Raw genomic sequence first — 23025 nt, forward strand, 5'->3', positions numbered from 1 at the left:
GCCAAGCAAGATGGGGCACAGGTAGCTTCCGAGTTGCCAGCTAAAGCTGGTTTGGCTTGATGGGCCTTTTTGGCTCTTCGCAGTCGGGGTCCGCATTGCCAAGTTTTCATTCCTTCTTTAATGGGCTGAGTCAGTCTAACACTAGCCGCTTCTTCCCCAGCAGGCGTTCAAAGGAACAGAATGTCTAAGAATCTCCATGCTAGGCCCCATACAAACATAGGGCATACGGAGTATCTATCTTTCTACTCAGTTCGCCGGCACGAGGTAGGTTGGATGCTGGGGGTCAGCAACCATTTTGGTGACTTCTTCAGTCACCTGGGGCCCTGGCATCTTGGACCATGGTTCCCTCTGGTGCCTTGACGGTCCGCCACCACGGCACAATTGGGCCGCGCTTTTAGCAGGCATGTTGCTCCAATTCCGCTGCAGGTACGGAAACTGGGGTTTTACCTCCTTCCTTGTTTGCAGGCCGACCAGGCTCATTCCGGATGCTTTGATCTTTTTGTGCCTTGCGCACCTGGGGGTGAGTTGTTCAGTTCGCAGGAACTCTCTCCAATCTGGGATCCACAGCATGAAGGTCAACACCTCCTCTCTACATGTCTAGAACGCTGATTCCGCTGGAGGAGGATCATCTAACTTCCTCAATGGGTAATTGACTCGGTTTCTTGGGTATTCGGGGCCTTACCATTCGGTGGAGCCTTGGCTCCGTGGATTTGTACCACAATGCAGTAGGTGCTGACGCGCCTAATGCGCACAGTAGATAGCACAATTTGCTGTCTTCTGAGGTTCAGCTTGTGTAGGATACAGGGCTGTGCTTCGACTTTTGCAGGGTCTTCCATGTCCATTCCTCAGTTCTGGGGGTGGCCTTTGACACCTTTCTACAGTGGTGTTTTCTTGCAGCGGACAAAGCAGGGGACCCTGTCGACTTCACTCTCAAGGGTTCGGTCAGTGCCTCGCCCATGGCCCGGGCTGAACATTCAGTAAACCAGGTTCTAATTTCAGGAGTTCCCAGTGGGTAATTCTCCAAAGTTGAGGGCATTCCCCACAACTCCTCTGCCATTCTATACAGCAGCACCCATCATTATCCAGGGGTGGAGAATTTTCCTTTCTCCTCATCCAGGTCCACTCCTTGGTCCTTCCTGATGCCGTGGTTTTCCAGGGCGGAAGCCTTTGTTACTTCGCTGTCAGTGATGGCCAGGCTCGTAGGGGGACTTTGAGAACCATGTGTCTCCCAGGGCAGTGGTCTCCCTCTCTCCCCTCTCCCCCTCTCCCCCTCTCCCCCTCTCCCCCTCTCCCCCTCTCCCCCTCTCCCCCTCTCCCCCCTCTCCCCCTCTCCCCCTCTCCCCCTCTCCCCCTCTCCCCCTCTCTCCCTCTCTCCCTCTCTCCCTCTCTCCCTCTCTCCTCCCCTGGTTCTCAGGGCCTGGACACGTTTGCAAAGTTCCAGCATTGCATGGGATCCTGGTATTCGCTGGCTGCCGCAAGTGGCCGCTTTAACTGTTCTGTGGAATTTTTATCCAGATCATCTGTTTTCGCTGTCCACACTGTTCCTTCAGGTCTCCAGGGCATTGAGGCTGGCCAAGTGAGGTTAGTCCTGATGGCTCCAGGCTGGCGGCGTTAGTCATGGTACACTGTTATTCTCCCAAGGGTGGTGTCTTTCACTGTATCCAGACTTGCTGCACCTAGATTCTTTTCTTCCGGGGGACTTCCTCTGTTGTTTTTTCGCTCCTGAACTTCTAGTCTTGGGAGTGATGATGCTGTAGGTTGTTCTCTCTCGTGGTCCGTACTATGCTGCAAGCCCGGACTCAGTTGCCATCTCACGCTTCTCTCCAAGTTTTGAAACTCTACCTCTTGGGGTGTAATAGTTACAAGGTTTCTCCTCTCAGGTTTCATGGTCTTCCTTCTGAAGGGTCGGGAAGCCGACTGACAACTTTGTCTAGTTACGTTACAGGTTTTAGCGTTGTTATTTTCCTTCCAGCGGCGTTTGACCCTTCTTCCAAAGGTCCAAACTGTGGTCCAGTCAGCACGTTTGCCCATATTTACGTTTCAGGTTTTATTGCCTCTGGCGGCGCCCACTTTGGGCGTACAGTTCTTCAGGTCACATCGATATCCCCGTGGTAGCCCCCCCCCCTGTGGGATGTCTACAGCAGGTACTCCCTGCAAATCCTTTGCCTCCCCCATGGTTAGACGTACTCTCTACCTCAGTACAGAGTTTTGGCTAATACCTCTACAGTTTTTCAGCAAGTGCTGCAAAAGGAAAAGCCTTTACCTACTAAAACTACTAAACGTGCTGTTATCTTCCCGGTCCACCCAGTTATCTGATTCTGATATATCATCTGGGCAGGCAGAAGACTCGGACCTCTCTCAGGAGACGAGAAGCCACCCTTTAAATTAAATATGCCTCCTCTTGTGAGAGCTGTAAAATCTAATTTACAAATAGAAGAGGAAAAACCAGCTCCTAAGAAACAACCACTGTTTAAACGACAAAAGGTAGTTTTACCAGAGTTCCGTCACTGACCAGCTATCTGATCGCATGAGCGAAACATGGAATATGCCCGGTAAAAAGTTAAAATTCCAAACTTTTCAGTTCCTTTTACCCTCTTCCAGCTACTGATTGCACTAAAATGGGAGGTTCTCCCAGCACTGGATTCTCATGTAACACGTCTGGTTAAGAATGTCACCTTCTTGAAGGAGATTACAGATAGACGTATAGAATCTTGCCACAAATCCTTATGCTCGCTTACAGGAGCTATTACTCGTCCTGCTAGGGCTACGGTCTGTGTGGCAAAAGCCATTGAGAGTTGGGCAAAGGACCTAGAAGAGACATTTCCCCCTGATGCTTCAAGGGAACAACTCTGCTACATATCTCACATTAGAGATGCAGCCTCCTACTTGGGAGAAGCGGCTATGGATATGGAAAAGCAGACTCCGACTCCAAAAGGGCTCTGGAGTCTCTTCCTTATTCTGGCGATATCCTATTTGGCCCAGAATTAGATAAAATTGTAACTACTTTGGCAGCTTCCAAGACGGCATTCCTGCCCTCTGTATATAATACAAAGCCTCGGACATTATCCTTTCGTTCCTTTCACCCTCAAGGGAAAGCTAAGAGTCAGTCCTTTCCACGGCAGCAGCCAAGGCCTCCAGGCCTAGGGCCATACAAGCCTGGGCTACTAGATGTCCACCTGCCAAGTCTGAGGACAAGCCTACAGCCAGACTGGACGGGCCTCTCCCTGGGTGGGAGGCCGCCTTAGTCATTCGCCCGGTTTTGACGTCCGACCACATCAGACACCTGGGTAAGAGAAGTGGTCTCCCACGGATATGCCCTATGCTTCCTAAGGCGACACCCACCAGCAGTTCTTTTGCACAGAACCTCGATCGGACCCAAGCAAAGACCCTGCTGCTCCAAAAAGCCATTCAGTCCTTACTGAATTCAGCAGTAATAATTCTGGTCCCCTCCTCACAACGAGGCAAGGGCTTATTATTCTACACTTTTCCTGGTTCAGAAGCCCAATGGGTCTCATTGGCCAATGCTCAACCTCAAATCTCTGAACAGGTTTATCAGGGTGCCCAGGTTTCATATGGAAACCTTCCGCTCTATTATGCTAGCTATGGAGCCTAGGGATTTTATGGTGTCTCTGGACATTCAGGACGCTTACCTACATGCACCTATAGCTCCTTCTCATCAACAATATCTCAGCTTTGCTATCCTGCAGAAGCATTACCAATTTCAGGCTGTCCCGTTTGGCCTTTCAACGGCCCCTCGGGTCTTTACCAAAATCATGGCAGTTCTGGAGGCCTCTCTTCGTCAAGGAATCAGACTACTCCTGTACTTAGACGACCTCTTGCTGTTGGCCAGCTCCCCAGAGATTCTTCACCATCATCTGCAGGTAACAATTGTGTCAATTCACGCTGCAATGCAGACATTGGGATCAATGGTGTCCACCTTCGACATGGTGGAATTCGCTCAGTTTCACTCCAGGCCCCTACAACACCTGATCCTCTCCAGGTGGAACGGCTATCCCAGACGATGGGCCTCCCCCTTGAGGTTCGCCTGTTCCTAGCCTGGTGGCTACAGACATTCCATTTAGACAAGGGTCGCCCCTTTTGGATCCTGGACTGGGCTCTCCTTACCACGGACGCAAGCCTCCAAGGGTTTGGCGCAGTAACTAGCCAGCACTCCTTCCAGGGCCGCTGGACCCCAATCGAGGGAAAGTTACCAATCAATGTCTTGGAACTTTGAGTCATCTACAGAGCTCTCACTCTGGCTCAGGATATTCTTCAGGGCAGGCCAGTACAAGTACAGTCCGACAACACCACAGCAGTGGCCTACCTCAATCACCAAGGAGGAACTCTAAGTCAGGCAGAAGTGTCTTACATTTTCACATGGACCGAATGCCATCTCTGTGGTATTCATCCCGGGAGTTCTCATTTGGGAAGCAATTTTCCTCAGCCGTCACAACGTGCATGCAGGAGAGTGGTCTCTACATCTAGAAGTCTTTCAGCTCCTGGAGGACAAATGGGGTCTGCCGGATGTCGATCTCATGGCCTCAAGACACAGCAACAATCTTCCAGTATATGGAACCAGGACAAGGGACCCCGACGCAGCCTTCGTGGACGCATTGTCAGTGAAATGGACCTCCCATTTGGCATATCTCTCTCCCCCAATATCCCTGCTTCCTCAAGTTCTTCGAAAGTCCAAGCAGGAAGGGGGCACAGTCCTGTTGATAGCTCCGGCTTGGCCCAGACGCCATTGGTACTCTGATCTTCAAAGTCTCTCCATAGACGGCTTGGCTCTTGAGACATTCCTCCTAACGGCTAAGGAATTTTACAGCTCTAAACTGGCCTGAGCCAGGAATTATCACAGAATATGGCATACATATTTCCAATGGTGTGCTCCGAGATACTATGACTCTCAAGTTTTTAAGGGGTTTAGAATTCTTTCCTGCCTGCCTTCAGGCTGGATTGGATCTAGGCCTCTGCCTAGCATCTCTGAAAGTGCAGGTCTCTGCTTTGTCTATCTGGTTCCAGCGCAGCGGTCCTCCAAGCACTTCAGGAACCTCCATTCGATCCCCTATGATCAGTGGATGTCAAGTTGCTCCCTGCAACGACTGTTACTTCTGGCTATCGCATCTTCCCGTAGGGTATCAGAATTAGGGGCACTTTCATGTAACTCTCTCTTTTTAATTTTTCATTGGGGCAGGGCTATTCTTAGAACACGCCCGGGCTTTTTCCAAGGTGGTTTCTCGTTTCCACCTAAATGAGGAAATTGTGGTTCCGGCCTTTTCAATCACCAGACCTCTTGGCAGCTGAGGCCTTTTTGGATGTGGTCAGTGCTCTAATGATCTACGTGGATTGCACTGCTTCCATCAGGAAATTGGACTCCCTCTTCGTCCTATATGGATTCCACAAGAAGGGATGGCCATCTAACAGACACTGGTCAGATGGATTCGCATGACTATCTCCCAAGCTTACACACAGTCTGGCCTGCCTGTGCTGGCTACAGTATCTGTTCATTCTACTCACTCTGGGGGTATCCCGGCGTGGTGCCTCAGCTGAACAGCTGTGCAGGGCGGCCACCTAGTCTTCTGTGCACACTTTTTTCTTAGGTCTTATGCCTTTGATACATTTGCCTCTCGGGATGCTTCCTTCGGGCATAGGGTTTTCCTATCATCTCAGCAGCGTTCCCGTCCTTGAAGAACTGTTTTGGGACATCCCTACTGTCTCCCTGTGGAGCTGTATGGACCCTGAAGAAAAGGAGAGTTGTGGTAAAACTTACCTTTTTGTTAACTCTTTCTTCGAAGTCCATATGGTCCACAGGGCACCTGCCCTGACACGCCTGGCTTTTATGGGTTTTTTCTTTTGGTCACTTGTTTCCTTCACTGTGTGAGAGTGTGATTCTTCAGTGTAACAATCTTCTCTCCTGACCTGCTCCTGCCTTGGGCTTGTTAACAAAACCGAAGTGCCCTCAGGCTGCGGGCAGGATATAGGGGGAAGGATTCAATCCTGGGATTGAAAAGCTTTGCTGTTGGTGTCCGGTCCTCCAAGTCCCACCTACACCCCAATGTCTCCCTGTGAACCCTATGGACTTCGAAGAAAGAGAGTTAACGGAGAAAGAGAGTTAACAAAGGTAAGTGTTACCATAACTCTCCTTTTTTTTTAATCAGCGTAAAATATCTTTTTCCGATTCCATGGGGAGGCACTTATTGTTAGTTATGTTGCTTGCTGTTTTTGTCAAGACAGCTGTCGTACTCCGCCTCCTCATTTGTTAGTAAAAAAACCTGATGGCAATATAGCCAACTTTGAAAGTGTCCAGGCTCCTTACACACTTGCTTAATTCCAGAGTCTCCAGCATCCCCCGTAGAATTGGAGAAAAGTCGGGGGGTTGCTAAGCAACTAGTGCTACTCTCCACCACACTATAAATAAATGTACAGTACATTATGACTAACATGCGATACAACATGTGTTCACTCTACCTGGAATACTTAATCAGGGCTAAATTCAGCAACTATAGAATTACACAAAACAATTCATACTAAAATTCTCATTTAAACCATAAGAGGATATTGTGTTTAGATACTGGATCCAACGTGCCTCGCACTTTAAAAGATCATACATCCTATTTTACCCTCTAATGGACTTAGGAATGAAATCAATGATTTTATATCCAAGTGTGGATAAATTATGTTTATGGGTCTTAAAGTGCCTGGCTACAGGCTGATCCACTTCTCTCCCTTACAAGGCCGGACGTATAGTGGACCTATGAAAGGCCATTCTCTCCTTAAATTGTCTAATGGTCTTCCCTATATAGAGCAGACCGCACGGACAACGAATATAATACACAACGTGGGCTGTGGAGCATGTGACAACATGCCGTATTTGCAAACGCTTACCCGTATGCGGGTGTGTAAAGGTGCTACCCATTTCTAGATATCCACAGGTTGTGCACCCTGTGCATCTATAACAACCCGGTTTACGGGACAAAAAAATTAACTACTCGTGGTTTCCCCCTAGATGTTACATCATTTTTGACTAGCATATCTTTAAATTTTTCGTTGCGAGTATAACTCGGCATAAATTTGGTATCCTTGAATATTGTCAGGTCAGTGTCAGACATCACCATAGGCGATAATTGTTTCGCTGATTGAGCAATATAGGAGCTAGAATTATTATAGTGCTGAACAAAAGGAAACCTTCTATCCCCATCAGCAGATTTTTATTCTTTGTTTTTAAGAAGTTGCTTCCTAGGAATGGCTAAAACTTTCTCTTTGATTTTCAAAAGCTTTCTGTCCATATCCCCTTATTCTGAAATCCTTGATCATCCGATCAATCTCTTCTTTAGTTTTGTCCAAATCGCCGGTAATCCGATGTGCCCACAGAAATTGGGAATATGGGAGTCCTCTCTTCATAGACCTCGGATGTTTGCTAGTAGCATGCAATGTATTATTCCTATCTGTAGGCTTATGATACACCGTAGTCTGGAGGCAATTATAATTTGTACATCCAAGTAATGCACTGAAACATCACTTATTTCATAGGTAAATTTTATGTTTTCATCAAGACTGTTGACTGTGGACATCATTTCTATAAATTGAGATTTCGATCCCATCCACACCACAAATAAGTAGTCTATATACCTCACAAAAAATAGATATGTCGTGAGAAATCCACATTTGTAAAGAATAATTGTCTCTCCACTTCAAACATAAACGCATTAGCAAATGCCGGCGAAACACATGATCCCATGGCACATCCCTGTAGCTGGATATACTATTTACCGTCAAATAAGAAATAATTCCTTGTTGATGTTAATTCTAACAATTGAAGGAAAAACTACAAATCTGGCCCTGTATAATTATTATTGTTAGTGAGGAGTTTTCTCACTGCCTCAAGTCCCTTGTTGTGGGGAATATTAGTATATATACTAACTATGTCAAGTGTACATAGATACGATCCCTTTGGTAGAGGTGACAAAAGTTTTATGTCTTCTGGAGAAACGTAGTTGTATCTTTTAAATACGTCCCTTGACCCTGTATAACCGGTTGCAGGAATTTGTCCAAGTATTTGGCAATTTCATAATAGATTGAGTCTCTTGCCGCAATTATAGAGCGACCTGGAGGACAGACAGGGTCCTTGTGTAATTTGGGGATGGTATAAAATACCGGAGCAACAGGCCACAATGCCTTGTGAGTATATTCACTAATGATATGATTTTCCTCAGAATGTTTGAGAATCTTACCTAATTCTATTTTAAATTTTTCTGTAGGATCCTCAGGTAGTTCTCTGTAAACAGTGTCCCCTAATTGTTTGTATATTTCTTCTTTATATTGGTCTAGGTCTTGAACGACCACACCTCCACCCTTATCGGCTTGACGGAAAACTATGTCTTGATATGAACTTAAGTTTTTAAGTGCCGGTCTTTCTGGCTTGGTTATATTGCTACGTTGATGTTTCATTGTCCTGGCGTTCATGATCACCTTGTTTTCTAACTCCCTTGAAAAACATTTTAATAGTTGGATTCGTGGACACTGGGTCAAAGAGTGTGTTTTTTTTTTTTAGACCTCTGTATTTCTCGATTCCCAACCTCAACTTCTTGTGATTGAAAAAAATAATCCTCAAATGTCTACAGATTTTATACATATCCAATTTCCATTGGAATTAATTCAAATTATTAGATGGAACAAAGGAAAAGCCCTTATATAAAATGCTTATTTCGTCCTTAGAAAGTTATTTTAGACAAATTGAAGATTATGTTGTTGTCTTTGTCGTCTTTTTTGAGGTTCCTCTCCCACTGCTTGTTTCTATGTGTAGGGTGCCTCCTTTCGCGCCTCTCTGTGCAAGAGTACTGACTTGCAAAGGAGGCTTCTTGGAATAATCTCCTGAAGGTTCCTACGAATCACTATTAGAGGTATATGCCCATTAGAAAGTTCTCCATACCTTTTAGGTGGTCTGTATTATCTGTTTCTTCTACGGCCGGAGAACTGCTGATCAGGATTATTAATCCACGAGTATACCCTACATTCCTGATAGTCTTGTTGTACCTTTTGTAACTTCTCCATTTTGTAATTAACCAAATCCCTCCTGTACCCGTCCACCTGTGCCGATAATTTCTCCAACCATTTCATATTCGTATCTTCCCTTATTGTGTTTAAATGTGCTTTCTCAAAGGACATCCGCTTTGTTTTTATTACACTGAGTTCCCTGGAAGCTTCTTCTATTACCAGAAGAATAAGGTCGAAGCTGCACTTTTTTAAGATGCCACCCATCTGCGGCAAAATTCCGGGTTATGCCTTCTTATCGTGGGTGCATTTTTAACGCGGAACCCCTCAGGAATATTCAATTCTGTAGTGCAGCAGCCCTTATGGAATTACATGTCCAAGTATAGCCTGGCAGCCATTTGAGCTAGTTTTAGACCTTGCAAAACACAAGTTTATCACCAGGTGGCAGTGTAGTTGCCTAGTATTGAACGGCTAGTTCCTCTGCAGTGTATAATAGATACAACCCTTGTAATTCCAAAGCAATGTGTCATTTTACCAGCAAGATTGCTTAAAATATGTCCAATAGCAGATGTCACTGTGACATGACCTTACCTGTTCCATGTAACCAAAAACTAGTACACAGCGCTGTATGGGAGGGAGAGTCACTTGTTTACCTATGAGGAAGTGGAGCCCCTGGCTGTTGTGTTGGATGTAATACTCTTTTCATTGTGTGTTTCTAATTAGTCATCTTGCACTCCTAGGGCGGTGTCACCTTCTGTCCTGGGCACAGCATACCCAAATCTGCTGCTGCAAACCACAAGCACTCAAACTATTTTATTAATATAGTGCACTGACCCATCAAGGAGAACAATTTGTATATATTGGGGCTTATGTACAGTAGTATGCACGTGTGCCCCAAGTGCAAGTAGGCAATTACACTTGCCTAAATTATCACATAAATCTGTATATGTTCTGACTGATACATCTCAAGAGCTACATCAGTAGTGTGTATACCATGTGTAAGTCAGAAGTAATCAGTATGTATACTTCATACCACTATAGCTGACAGATGTGGCTTGACAGCATTCGTAGTAAATGCCAAAGTCATGTAATTAAGTGTCCTATATATGAGAAAATTGTCTTAACATGGGTTTTTTATATATGAAAGTTGCATTTACCATATAATTAAATACAAACATCCAGTTCTCCCTTTAAAAATGAAAAGAGGATATTCCTTCCGGTCACAGTTCAAATGGATACGTCAGTTAATGTGAAAAGATGACCACAACTTCCTATAGTATAACCGCATTACTAACTATTTAAGTACTGTCATATGGAGAGGTCAGTCCACAACCTGTCACACACAAGTGACTAAAGCCCCCCATACATCAGCAATTGATTGTGGCAATTTGCAATCAGTTGTGTATAAAAATCTGCAATGTATGGGCTTCACAGATTGCAACCAAAAAGTGATTTGGAATTGTTAAATCAGGTTGTCCAACATGTTGATTTCACAGATTGATTGGGGTTGTAAATTGCTAGTGTATGGACAAGATTGGCAGATCTGTGTTTGCTGCAATCGATCTGCAAAGCACTGAAAAAGATCTGTAATGTATGGGTGCAGATTGCTAGATTGGAAAATCCTAAAATCGGGCAATAAATCTTCAAATTGTTAAATTGTGGTTTTCAGATTGCTGATGTATGGGGGCCTTTATGCTGCTGATCATTATTGGGTCTTTCTGCACCTGCAAGAAATACGCTTCCTGAGAAGTGCATCTGCGTTAGTGCACATATTTGTATATTCTATGCAAAAAGAAAAAAAAATCCTGTTGAACATCCAGCTGTACATGAACCCCATTACAGTAACAACTGTTGGATGAGAAGGAACAGAGTCCCCAGTCACTGGTACATAAGGGTATTTAGGGTAATATTGGAATAACTGGCTATGCGGGTTACTCAGAACATGAGGGCTCACTAAATCAGTTTTGAATATATTAAGATGTAACTTCAACCGTAGGCTGGTTTCAAGTAACCACAGTAGAGGAGGCTCCCCTCCTCCATACTGATATATTTATTCCTTCTCTTACAGGCCAAAAATAACTCGCCTAGATTTCAAGAAGACCAAACTGACACTGGTTGTGGTTGAAGATGATGAGCAGGTGACAGATCCGTCATGTACATTACATTTCCTGCTGTACAGTAGTTCGAGGGCAGCAGAAAGAATGTGTTTTTGCCAGATTTGAGGCTTTCCTCTGTTTTCATAATTTACTCATTATATTTTGGGGGGTCATTCTTCTTTGTGGGTCAATCCATTAAATTGCCATGGCTAAAGAAACCATACCTGAGGCTGAGTAACACCTCTGACCACACCACACCTACTTTGTGATTACTTGCCTTGCAGTGTTCAGAATGTATATTTAATTTATTCTAAGCCTCTAATATGACCTATATTTGATTAAAAGTTACATGTTATGATCTTTTTTTTGTATGTTCAGACCTTTCAGTGTGTCCCCTTTTTCTTGCTGAGTTTCTTTAGTAAGGAAACAGAAAAATAATTGTCAGCTGTTACTTGTGTTAAGATATATAGATAGGGTAAAATATATAATAACCTCTCCCATATGTCGTAATACGTTTTGTGAAACATTGTTTATTAGTACACCATATTTTACCTATTAAAATACCAGTAATACCTAAGAATATCATGGTACGCATTTATGGAAGTGACTACCATCACTTATATAGCATTTTCCCATCAGAGTACACAATGCTTAGTGTCACCAATGTGCTACATACTGGTTACCTCAGCATCTCCTTGTGAATTTATAGGCTCAATTTGGTCCATCCTACTTTAATTATGGCTGCCTCCTTTACGTGTAGATGATGGGAGATCTTTATATGGTATTCCTGAGATGCAACCTTATACCCCTTAAGGGAAACTTTGCGTTGTCTACACCCAAGAGCCACTAAATGCTGACCCTAATAGTACTTAGCAGGCTGCCCATCATTCTAAAATAGTCCATCCTTGTTTCTTATCATTAAGGGCAAGGAGCAGGAACACACGTTCGTGTTTAAGATGGACCACCCGAAGGCCTGTAAACACCTGTGGAAGTGTGCTGTGGAGCACCACACCTTCTTCCGTCTCCGTGGCCCTGTCCACAAGAGCTCTGCTCGCTCAGGATTTATACGCCTTGGTTCTCGTTTCAGATACAGGTGAGGAAGGATTCAATCTGCTATTTTGCCACAATCCCTTCTTAATGCAAATCCTAAACCTTTCCTGTATGATCGATGGTGTGTGGGAAGAATCTAAAGCACCTTTTTTATGGTCTAAAATGGTCCAAAAGTAACCGGGAATTATGGTTCACATACAGTATGTGAATATATAGTGTGTCCCTTCCCATTTAGCAATTAATGCAATTGCTTGTGATTGATGTACAACATAATAACCTCTATACAGGGGACTTGAGTGTTTTTTGTGTGAAGTGTGTTTCTGGCCATATCTAAGTTATGTCAGAATGACATGCTTCCATGAAACCATGTCAAATTATATTTCTCCTTTAATTATTGTTATAGAGTGTAAATCCACATAAAAAATATAATCTAGAAGTTAGCTAACACCCCCTCCTCAGCAGATTGGCTTAATTTGAGGTGTTTAAAGCCAGAGACCCCCTGCCAGCACTGCTTCTTGTTCTTATGTTGACATCTGGAAATCCTTCTGTCACAGACCTTTCTGGTGGAGTTTCAGACAATAGGACTGATGGGCAGAGCTGTAACTGTGTCGGTTATAGAAAATGACAGTTTCTCTAGGAGGGGTATTTGATAAGAAACCAAATGTATTTCTTCCTGATGGTCTGGGGATTGGGAGGACGCATAGGCTACAATATACATCTTATCCCGCTAACACTGTGATTTGACAATTCTTCCTCTCCTCCTGTCTTTTGGTAGTGGGAAGACTGAATACCAAACCACAAAGTCCAGCAAGCCACGGCGTTCAACATCCTTTGAGCGCAGACCCAGCAAACGCTATTCCAGGAGAACCATGTTAATGAGAGGTGTGATATCACTGCAAATTCCCAGTATGATGCATAGCACAAACATGTTTGCTGGTGGAGGGGGAGGGGGAGGGGAGGGGGGGGTTTGGTGCCACATTGAGTAGTAACTTGTCATATATTTTTGAAATGTCATTAATTTTATGGCCCGTTTCTCCTAAATTGAAATGTTGTTCCCCGTACTCCCCTCCCTTCTTTTCACATGCTCTATAGGGCTTCAGTGCCGACCCTGCAATAGAAAGTACGGTTGATTGGTCTACCTTTTTACTGTAGATCTATGTCTAGGTAGACACCAGATGTTAGACAGACAATAGGTCGACAATGACAAAAGGTCAACACACTAAAGGTAGACATGTAAGAAGGTTGACGGGTACAAATGGTCAAAAGGTCGACATACAAAATGATCAATACATTTTTATTTTTTTGGTTTAGGCACTAGAAGGACGGTTAGGGTTAGGTACAAAGGGGAGGGTTAGGGTGAAGATTTGGGTTAGAAAACAACAAAATGTCAACCATTTTATGTTGACCAGTTCAGTGTCGACCTTTTGACCATGTCGAACATTTGTACCTGTCAAACTTCTTACATGTCGACCTTTTGTCCCTGTTGACCTATTGTCTGTCTAACATCTGGTGTCTTTCTAGACATTGTCTACCTTTTTTACTGTAGATCTTTCAATCCACATCCCAATAGAAATAGTTTCTCCATTGGCAGCTATCCCCATCTGCCATTCTTACGTGGTTGGTGGGAGAGATGGTGCTGCAGGAGTTCTCTCATGAGCTGTAAGGGGTTGGGCATTGAAGACTGTCAGCTGTGTATGCAGGCGCATACTACACACATCATAAATTACTTAGCTTTTAAACAGTTCTCATTTCTCCATTTACAGCACAGGCAGCAAGACCCGAGAACCCTAAGTAAGTAGCTATCTATACTGTAGCAAAACATCAGTTTAGGTACACAATAAATGCACCTTGAAAATGTCCGACATGGGGTTGGGGCAGAAACTCTCTGTAGTGGATGGAGAGCTATTGCCCAGTGAGGGAGCATTTATCATTGAGTGATTGTGGATGGGTGGGGGACAGTGATTTTTTTTCTGACAGTCGGGGGCAGTAGCTGACTGTGACTGCTGTACTGGATGGTGATAGTGATCATAGAGGCCTGGGTGATACTGTAGAGTGTATGTTACCTGAGATGTGTGTCCTTTAATCTGTTCTATTCATTTTTATCATGGCAGTGCTGCTCGGCCTAATCCTGCAATTCAAAACAATGGAACACAGCAAGTATGACTGTTTCTCTTAAATATATATACTGTTTTGTGTGTGTGTGTGTATATATATATATATATATATATGTATGTGTGTGTGTGTGTATGTGTGTGTATATATATGTATTTTACAGGATTGGCTTCCTGACTTTCAAAGCCCTACATAACTAGTGTCCAAGGTGCCTGAAGCAGCTTCTGATTCCTTATTGCCCCGCTCACTTAAGGGTGATTGCAGGTACTGCTAATAGTCCTTAATTAATTTGGGTTTTTAGTTTTGCGACTATTACTATATGGCACTTGCTTCATCACACAGATTGAGAAACCTATAATGTAGAATCCTTCAAAAACTTTCTCAACACTCACCTGTTTACTCAAGGATTTCAAATTGGGAAAGTAGCGATGCAGGTAACGATCTAATCTCGTTAATTATCTCCATTGAATTCTCCCTGGCAGCTCCAGGACCCGATGTGCAGCAAAAGCTGCACGATGTGTCACAAGATCTATCGTGCACGATCTAATGATTTGCATATCATTAGATCGTGAACGATAGCAGACAGATGCTTGCACGGATCAGTGCATGCATCTTTGTGGAAGAAAAAATATCTGACACAGAAGCACAGACTGATCTTACTGATCATCTAATGCAGTGGTTCTCAAACTCTTTCCTCAGGACCCCACACAGTTCACTTTTTGCAGCTCACCCAGCAGGTGCACAGGTGTATTCATTACTCACTGACACATTTTAAAAGCTCTACAGGTGCAGCTATTTCACTAGTAATAATGTGAGGAGACCTGCAAAACATGCACTGTTTGGGGTCCTGAGGACCGAGTTTGAGAACCTGTGATCTAATGCATCAGTGTCATAAAAAAAATGTAACCGTAAAAATGTTATTTAATAAAAAAAAAAAAAAATGGGATCTTCCATCCCCTCCGCAAAGCACAGCCAGCCCCAGGCTTTGGTGAGTCAGTACTGGTTGTGCTAAATACAGGGCACAAACGACATAGGGGCACCCACGACATAGGGGTACCCTGTATTAAGCTCAACCAGCTTCGGGCTGTTAAGAGCCAGCCCTGGTTGCCAAAATTCAGGGTACAAACGACGTAGGGGACCCCCTGTATTTAGCGCACCAAGCACTGGGCTCTGATCCGGTCCTGGTTATGGAAATACGGAGGACAAAAAGCGTAGGGGTCCTCTGTATTTGCTATAATCGGCACCAAACTTTTTCTAGCGGGGGGTTAATGCCGCAGCCAGGGGAACAGTTTCACCCTTCTAGTGCATCTGTGTCCGATTTTTATACACAGATCGATGCATCATGGAACTCCCTGATCCGTGCATGCACCTGTGTCAGCCATGACATTGTTAATTGTGCATTCACACGGAACGATGTGTGGCAAATCGTGAAAGACAGATCGATGATCTATCTGCATGTTGAAGACAAAACCGACCGCGACCAACGACCAGTGGGAGCATCGGCATTGCTATCATCCCTACACACGGAACTTTTTAAACGATATCTCTTTCCAAACTGTCAAACGGCAATATCGTTTAAAACAGTGATTCCCAAACTGTGCACCGCGGCACCCTGGGGTGCGTCCGGGACTCTTGCAGGGGAGCCTCAGGTTGGTGGTCTAGCACCAAATCAAATTCTCTATGGTCAATGTAATGTAAATATGTTCACAAACAGAAGCACAAACCTGTCCACCACTATATAACCAAACCTAAAGGTGCCCATCCACTAGACTGTTAAGTTAAACGATCGTTATCGTTCAATCGTTAATAAATCGTTTGCAAAAATGTCTAAAATGACCAGCTATTTGCGTGCTCACTGGTCATTTAGACAGCTGTCATCGTGCAAACATACTCAACCTTACGTTATCGTCAGGTTGTCCAGCATGTTTGCAGATGATTGATGAGCCTACAATGAACGACTGCTCTTTCAGTGCAGGCTCATCAGACTAACTAACGACTGCACGATTACAATGTCATGACCGTGCAGTCGTTTTCATGTCTGCTAGTGGATGGGCACCTTAAGGGTGACAGATGAGCACGATTTACTTCACTGTTCTACTTCACTATATTTTTTCTGAATTTCACAATAATAAACTTTTAGCTTAGGGGTGCCGTGAAAACAATACTAATACACTAGGGTGCCGTGATTCAAATTTTGGGAACCACTGGTTTAAAAGATACTGTGTGTAGGGGCCTTAAGCCTCCACAAACTCCTCCCCTGACAATCCTATAGGACAGGAGAAAAAAACAACTAACATTCTCAATCTTGAAGGGTAAACAACTTCAACATATTAAAGAGGCAATACACAGAGAAACATCTCATGGTTTATACTCCTTCATTTTTATTTCAATTTTCAGTCCTACTGAGATGAGTGGAAGGAAGAAAGTAGTCACGCTCTGTCTTGATTAGATAATGATTCCTAATAACTTTTGGATTGTTAATGTCAGAAAACATTAAACATGGTTGATGAAGGTTCCTAATAAACAGCAATGTTTCAGAGCATTAATAAAATCAGGATTCTATTTTCTTCATTAAAACATTAATGCAGAAAAAAAACGGTTTAAAAAAATGCTTTTTTTTTTTTTTTATTTCCCCACCCTGATAGAGATATACAGTATATGGACAAAAGTATTTAGCCACACTTGTTAATTATTGAATTGAGGTGTTTCAATCAGACCCGTTGCCACAGGTGTATGAAATCAAACGCCTAGCCATGCAGTCTCCATTTGCAACCATTTGTGATACCATAATAGCTCAGTGACTTTAAGCGTGGTACTGTGATGGGATGCCACCTTTGCAATTAGAAGGTTCATGAAATTTCATCTCTGCTGGATATTCCACAGTCAACTGTAAGTGATATTATTAGAAAGTGGAAGCATTTAGGAGCAACAGCAACTCAGCCTCGAAGCAGAAGACCAGGGAAAATCACAGAGCGGGGTCAACGACTGCTAAGGCGCATGGTGCGTAAAAGTTGATGATTACATAGCTGAAGAGTTCCAAACTGCCACTGGCGTTAATGTAAGCACAAAAACTGTGCGGCAGGAGCTTAATGGAATGGTTTTCCATGGCCAAACAGCTGCATGCAAGCTTCACATTACCAAGTCCAATGCCAAGCATTGGATGGAGTTGTGTAAAGCACAACGACACTGGACTGTGGAGCAGTGGACACGTGTTTTGTGGAGTGACAAATCGTGCTTCTCTGTTTGGCAGTCAAATGGGCTAGTCTAGATTTGGCTGATGCCGGGAGAACGTTACTTGCCTAACTTGCATTGTGCAAGCTGTGAAGTTTGGTGGAGGGGGGATAATGGTATTGGGCTATTTTCAGGGTTTGGGCTAGGCCCCTTTTCTCCAGTGAAGGGCAATCTTAATGCTTCAGCATACCAAGACCTTTTGGACAATGCTTTGCTTCCAACTTTGTGACAACAGTTTGGGGAAGGCAAGGGCTATAAAGACATGGTTTCATGAGTTTGGTGTGGAAGAACTTGACTGGCCCGTGCAGAGCCCTGACCTCAACCCCATTGAGCACCTTTAAGATGAACTGGAACAGAGGTTGTGAGCCAGGACATCTCATCCAACATCCATGGCTGACCTCATAAGTGCTTTACAGAATGAATGCGCACAAATACCCACAGAAACACTCCAAAATCTTGTGGAAAGCCTTCCAAGAAAAGTGGAAGCTGTTATAGCTGCAAAAGGGGGACCAACTCCATATTAAAGTATATATATTTGAATACAATGTCATTACAGTCCCTGTTGGTGTTATGGTCAGGCGTTCAAATACTTTTGTCCATAGTGTGTGTGTATGTGTATATATATAAGTTTGGACACACCTTCTCAATCAATGGTTTTTGTTTATTTAAATTGTTTTCAACATAGTAGATTAATACTGAAGACATCAAAACTATGAAAGAACACCTATGGAATTATGTTGTAAACAAAAAAAAGTGTTAAACCGAAATATGTTTTATATTTTAGATTCCTCAAAGTAGCCCCCTTTTGCTTGGATGACAGCTTTGCACACTGTTGGCATTCTCTCAATCAGCTTCATGAGGTAGTCTCCTGGAATGCTTTTCCAGCAGTCTTGAAGGAGTTCCCAGAGATGTTGAGCACTTGTTGGCTGCTTTTCCTTCACTCTGCGGTCCAACTCATCCCAAACCAGCTCAATTGGGTTGAGGTTGGGTGATTGTGGAGGCCAGGTCATCTGACGCAGCACTCCATCACTTTCCTTCTTGGTCAAGTAGACCTTACATAGCCTGGAGGTGTGTTTGGGATCATTGTCTTGTTGAAAAATAAATAATGGTACCAGTAAGCACAAACCAGATGGGATAGCATGGTGCTGTGGTAGCCATGCTGGTTAAGTGTGCCTTGAATTTTGAATAAATTACCAACAGTGTCACCAGCAAAGCACCCCCACACCATCACACCACCTCCTCCATGCTTCACAGTGGGAACCACACATGCAGAAACCATCTGCTCACCTTCTCTGCATCTCACAAAGACATGGCGGTTGGAACCAAACATCTCAAATTTGGACTCATCAGACCACAGTACAGATTTCCACTGGTCTAATGTCCATTCCTTGTGTTTCTTGGCCCAAACAATTCTCCTCCTCTTGTTGTTCATCCTCAGTAGTGGCGGCTTTGCAGCAATATGACCATGAAGGCCTGATTCACGCAGTCTCCTCTGAACAGTTAATGTTGAGATTTGTCTGCTACTTGAACTCTGTAAAGACTTTGTGGTCTCTAGTCCGAGGTGCTGTTAAGTAGTGGTTTCTTAGGCTGGTATCTCTAATGAGCTTATCCTCTGCAGCAGAGGTAATTCTTGGTCTGCCTTTCGTGGGATGGTCCTCATGAGAGCCATTTTCATCATAGCGTTTGATGGTTTTTGCAACTGCACTTGAGGATACATTCAAAGTTCTTGAAATTTTCCGTATCGACTGACCTTAATGTCTTAAAGTACTGATGGAATGTAGTTTCTCTTTACTGAGTTGAGTGATTGGTGCCATCATATAGATTACAACAGTAGTCAAATAGTGGTGTCCGCTGTGTACTAAACCTACCTCTGCACAACACAACTGATGGTCTTTAACACATTAAGAAGGTAAGTAATTTCACAGATTGACTCTAGACAAGGCACACCTGTTAATTCAAAACCATTCCAGGAGACTACCTCCTGAAGCTGATTGAGAGAATGCCAAGAGTGTGCAAAGCTGTCTTCAAAGGGTGTGGGGTGTGTTCATGTGGCATTATTTGGGTCCCCTGGTCTGCCTGATTACGTGATTGACTGGTAACTGCTATGTTGCATTGCTTGATGACCATTTGCAGCCCTTCATGGACTTCATGTACCCCCCCACAACAGTGGAATATTCCAGCATGATAATTCACTGTGTCATCGGTCCCAAGTTGTCCACAATCTGTTCGAGGAGAGGGAGGGGGGGGGGGGAGAGACTCTTTAGAACTGTGCGTGAAAGAAGTGAAGTGTGTCCGCCCATCCTACCTGTCCCGGATCGATGATTACATCAGCGTGCGGCCGGAGTGTCAGTGTGCATGTGATGCCTCCCGGCGTGTGATGCTGGTGTTGACGACGCTCGCATCCCATTGTCAGCCGCAGGCTAATGGGCGGTGGCATGAGTGAAGTTACCTAAGCAACAGTGTAAACCCTCAGTGAGACGGTGGTCACGTGTTACATGTTACTATGAATACAAAGGTGTAGAAATAAACAGTTGCAAAAACAATGACGTACACAATGCATGTAAATGAACAAACGATGGAGACAACAAATGAGTGCCATAATAAACAAAGATCTAAAACATAGCACTATTCCCATATAGCAAAACGAACATAGATGATGAGACGCTAGAACATGTTTCAGTATTGTACAAACGGTCTGAGTTGCTAGCTAGGCAACAAAAAATTAAATGATCAATGAATCAATTGTTTAAGAAATCAAAGAATATGTATAACTAACAATATGTAAGTTTGAATGCAAACACGCAAACTACATAGTTGGAAAAAACTAAATATAGGAAGAAAAGCAACAAAATGGGCAAAACCAAAAGGGGGTCATAATGCAGCAAAAATATAATTACCAAAATATTTTTAATGTTGGGCCAAAACAGTCCACAAAGCAAGCAAGATCCCACATGTTCGGGCAGAGGAGCAAACCCACATCCAAAGCAGAACAGATCGTAGTGGCACCATAAAGTCAGGTTTGGAGTTATATATTAGAAATCTAAAAAGATTAGATTTACAAAACCTGTTATTCCTAGGGGGTCTCCCACCCAAGTACTAACCAGGCCAAACACTGATTCGCTTCCAAGATCGGGCTTGTCTAGTGTGAGTATGATTGTAAACCTCTTAAAGCAGAAATTAACAGAATCTCCTCCAACACTCAAAACTTGTTGGGAAAGTCACAGATCACTGCCTATTGATGGAAGTTGATTCCAAAGACCAGAGGGTGTCTAGCAAGAACCTGCTCAGATCAAGTCGGGGAACAGTAAATGGAATAGTCTGCTAACAAACACAAAAGACAATATATGCTGTGGTCTAATGGGCAATGATAAAAGCATCAAAAGTGTAAAGGCAAAAAGAAAAAGCATATTGAATATGGGACCAAGTGACGAATCATAATACATCAATTAGAGAAAACAAGCGAAAGATAATGTTTCATTTAAACCATGAGGGGCAACAGTGTTCATGTTATGTATCCAGCATGTTTCAAGCTGTAACAAACGTTTGTCTCTGTCACCCCCTCTTTTCATGTTGGGGACATGATCAACAATTTTGTATCTAATGGTGGCCAAGGGTTGTTTAAACTCCCTAAAGTGCCGTGCCACTGGCTGGTCAGTGTCCGTGCCTTCCAATGCTTGTCGTATGGCAGTACAGTGTTGTGCCATCCTAATCCTCACTGTACATGATGTTTTGCCTATGTAGGCCAAGCCGCAAGGACACCAGATAACTTAAACCACAAATTTCTACTTCAGGGTCCATAGGGGGTCCACAGGGTTGACCTTGGGGTATAGGTTGGGAACCAAATCCGGGCACCACGCAGTTAAAGCTTTTAGCTCCCAGGATGCACTGGGTCCACTCTCCCTATAACCCCACCCCCAAGCCAGAGGCACCTCAGTTTAAGTTGGTGCCCGGCCGGAGTCGGGTCACCGTTAGCGCAGGGGGAGCTGATTAGCAGCCCCTAAGCTTATTTTTTTTTTTTTTTAGGGACAAAGTTTTTTCCATGGACTTTGGACTCTTCAGAGCGGCAGCGTCGGACTGTCCATAGGACGTCTAAGCTGCCGCTCCGTCACCCCGCTGGCGCTGAGACGCCAGTACAGATCTGGGGATCTCAGCGGGACCCCAGAGTCTGTACTAGCCGGACTCTGCGGGCGCCCAGGACTGCTGCCGGATCCACGGGGAGCAGGTATGGTCGCGGATCACCGCTTGCGGTGATCCGCGCATTTCAAATGCAGTCCTGTGCCTCCGGTCTCAGGGGACAGACCGGAGGCGCCGGCAGTGGCGGCGGGCCCCCCCATACCCCGTGTGTCCACTAGACCACCAGGGACTTAACGATCGGTGCAGGGAGCCGGCGTCCCGGGGGTTAATAGCCGGCCAGGGGAGGCAGCCTTCCCTGTTACAGCGGCTCCTCCCCTCAGCTCAGCGCGCCTTTCAGTATCCATAGTCTGGCGTCGCTGAGCTGCTTCCTCCGCGGGCCACGCTTCCTCTGAGGTCTCCAGCGGCCATTTCTCTGTGGTGCAGCAGAAATCTCTCAGGATGGCAGTTGGTCCAGTCCCCCTGCGTACCTCACCTTCAGGTCAGTGTACACAGCGCTGTAGCCTTCCCAGACACTGAATCTGGGCAGTTGAATGCAGTGTAATAGTGCAGTATATTATATGACATGTTTATGTATATATGTATATATCTGCATTGTATGTGACTTATGCTAGTGCTGACTGTACTTTATTCTCTCACCTGTCAGTGTATATCTATCCCTTTTCTTTATCTGCCCTAATACAGCTGTACTTAGGGTGGTTCTGAGACCTCACATTTATATACTTGTTAATATTTGTGTGGTTTGTCACATACTGTTGCGTGCTGCACGTTGCCATATTTTAGATGGAACTGTGTGTTGCATACGCTGAAAATGGGTCCCTGCAGCTAATTTTTGGCATCAGTCAGGACCAGTATAGTGCTGCTTAATATTTCCGCCAAGATTGGTCAGATATGTCTGACCAGGAGAGCGTTATACTGCACCCATTTTTACTATCCTGCAAGTCATGTGCTGCAGGTGTTAGTGCGGAGGATTTGACTCATAAAGGGTTCTGTATGTGGCGTCATCTGGTGCTGGCCTCTTTCACGACCCCCTTGGGCGGTTTGTTTTCTCGGGATCCTCTCAATTGCGGATCGCCGGGCGGGCCCCATTGTTGTACCTCACTTGGGGTTACTTCACCATACTGCCCTTTTCATCTCAGGGTATCTCGCAGCTTCTTGCACTCTTCCCCTGTGACACAGACTACCGCTCCCTGCAGGGGTTTTTCGCAGTATATGAATTCCCCCTGGTGCCACAATAGTCTGTCATTCCCCTTGCAGGGATTACCACAACAGCCACCCTGGGTGGATGTCGTTTTCTATGAAACGCTAATTGGCGTGGTTGACGCCCTGTGGTTACTTCCCAGTTGGCTCTGCCGTGAACTGGGTACTGTTCGGGGCTCTTTCCCTCTTACACGGGGGGAAGCCCATTTCAGGT

At 44.5% G+C, this 23025-nt stretch overlaps 1 protein-coding gene across 5 annotated transcripts in view; it reads left to right on the forward strand.

Moving 5' to 3' along the window:
- EPB41L5 (erythrocyte membrane protein band 4.1 like 5) overlaps window positions 1-23025 on the forward strand; it is a 157421-nt gene that overhangs the window by 69423 nt on the left and 64973 nt on the right. For all 5 annotated transcript variants that reach the window (XM_088473647.1, XM_088473643.1, XM_088473646.1 and 2 more), the window contains exons 11-15: window positions 11060-11129; window positions 12011-12180; window positions 12913-13019; window positions 13901-13928; window positions 14249-14294. In XM_088473647.1, coding sequence (XP_088329773.1) covers window positions 11060-11129; window positions 12011-12180; window positions 12913-13019; window positions 13901-13928; window positions 14249-14294 — 421 coding nt within the window. The remainder of the gene's footprint in view (window positions 1-11059; window positions 11130-12010; window positions 12181-12912; window positions 13020-13900; window positions 13929-14248; window positions 14295-23025) is intronic.

The sequence above is a fragment of the Taudactylus pleione genome, unplaced genomic scaffold (assembly GCF_031769625.1).
Source record: "Taudactylus pleione unplaced genomic scaffold, aTauple2 ptg000138l, whole genome shotgun sequence".
NCBI lineage: Eukaryota > Metazoa > Chordata > Amphibia > Anura > Myobatrachidae > Taudactylus > Taudactylus pleione.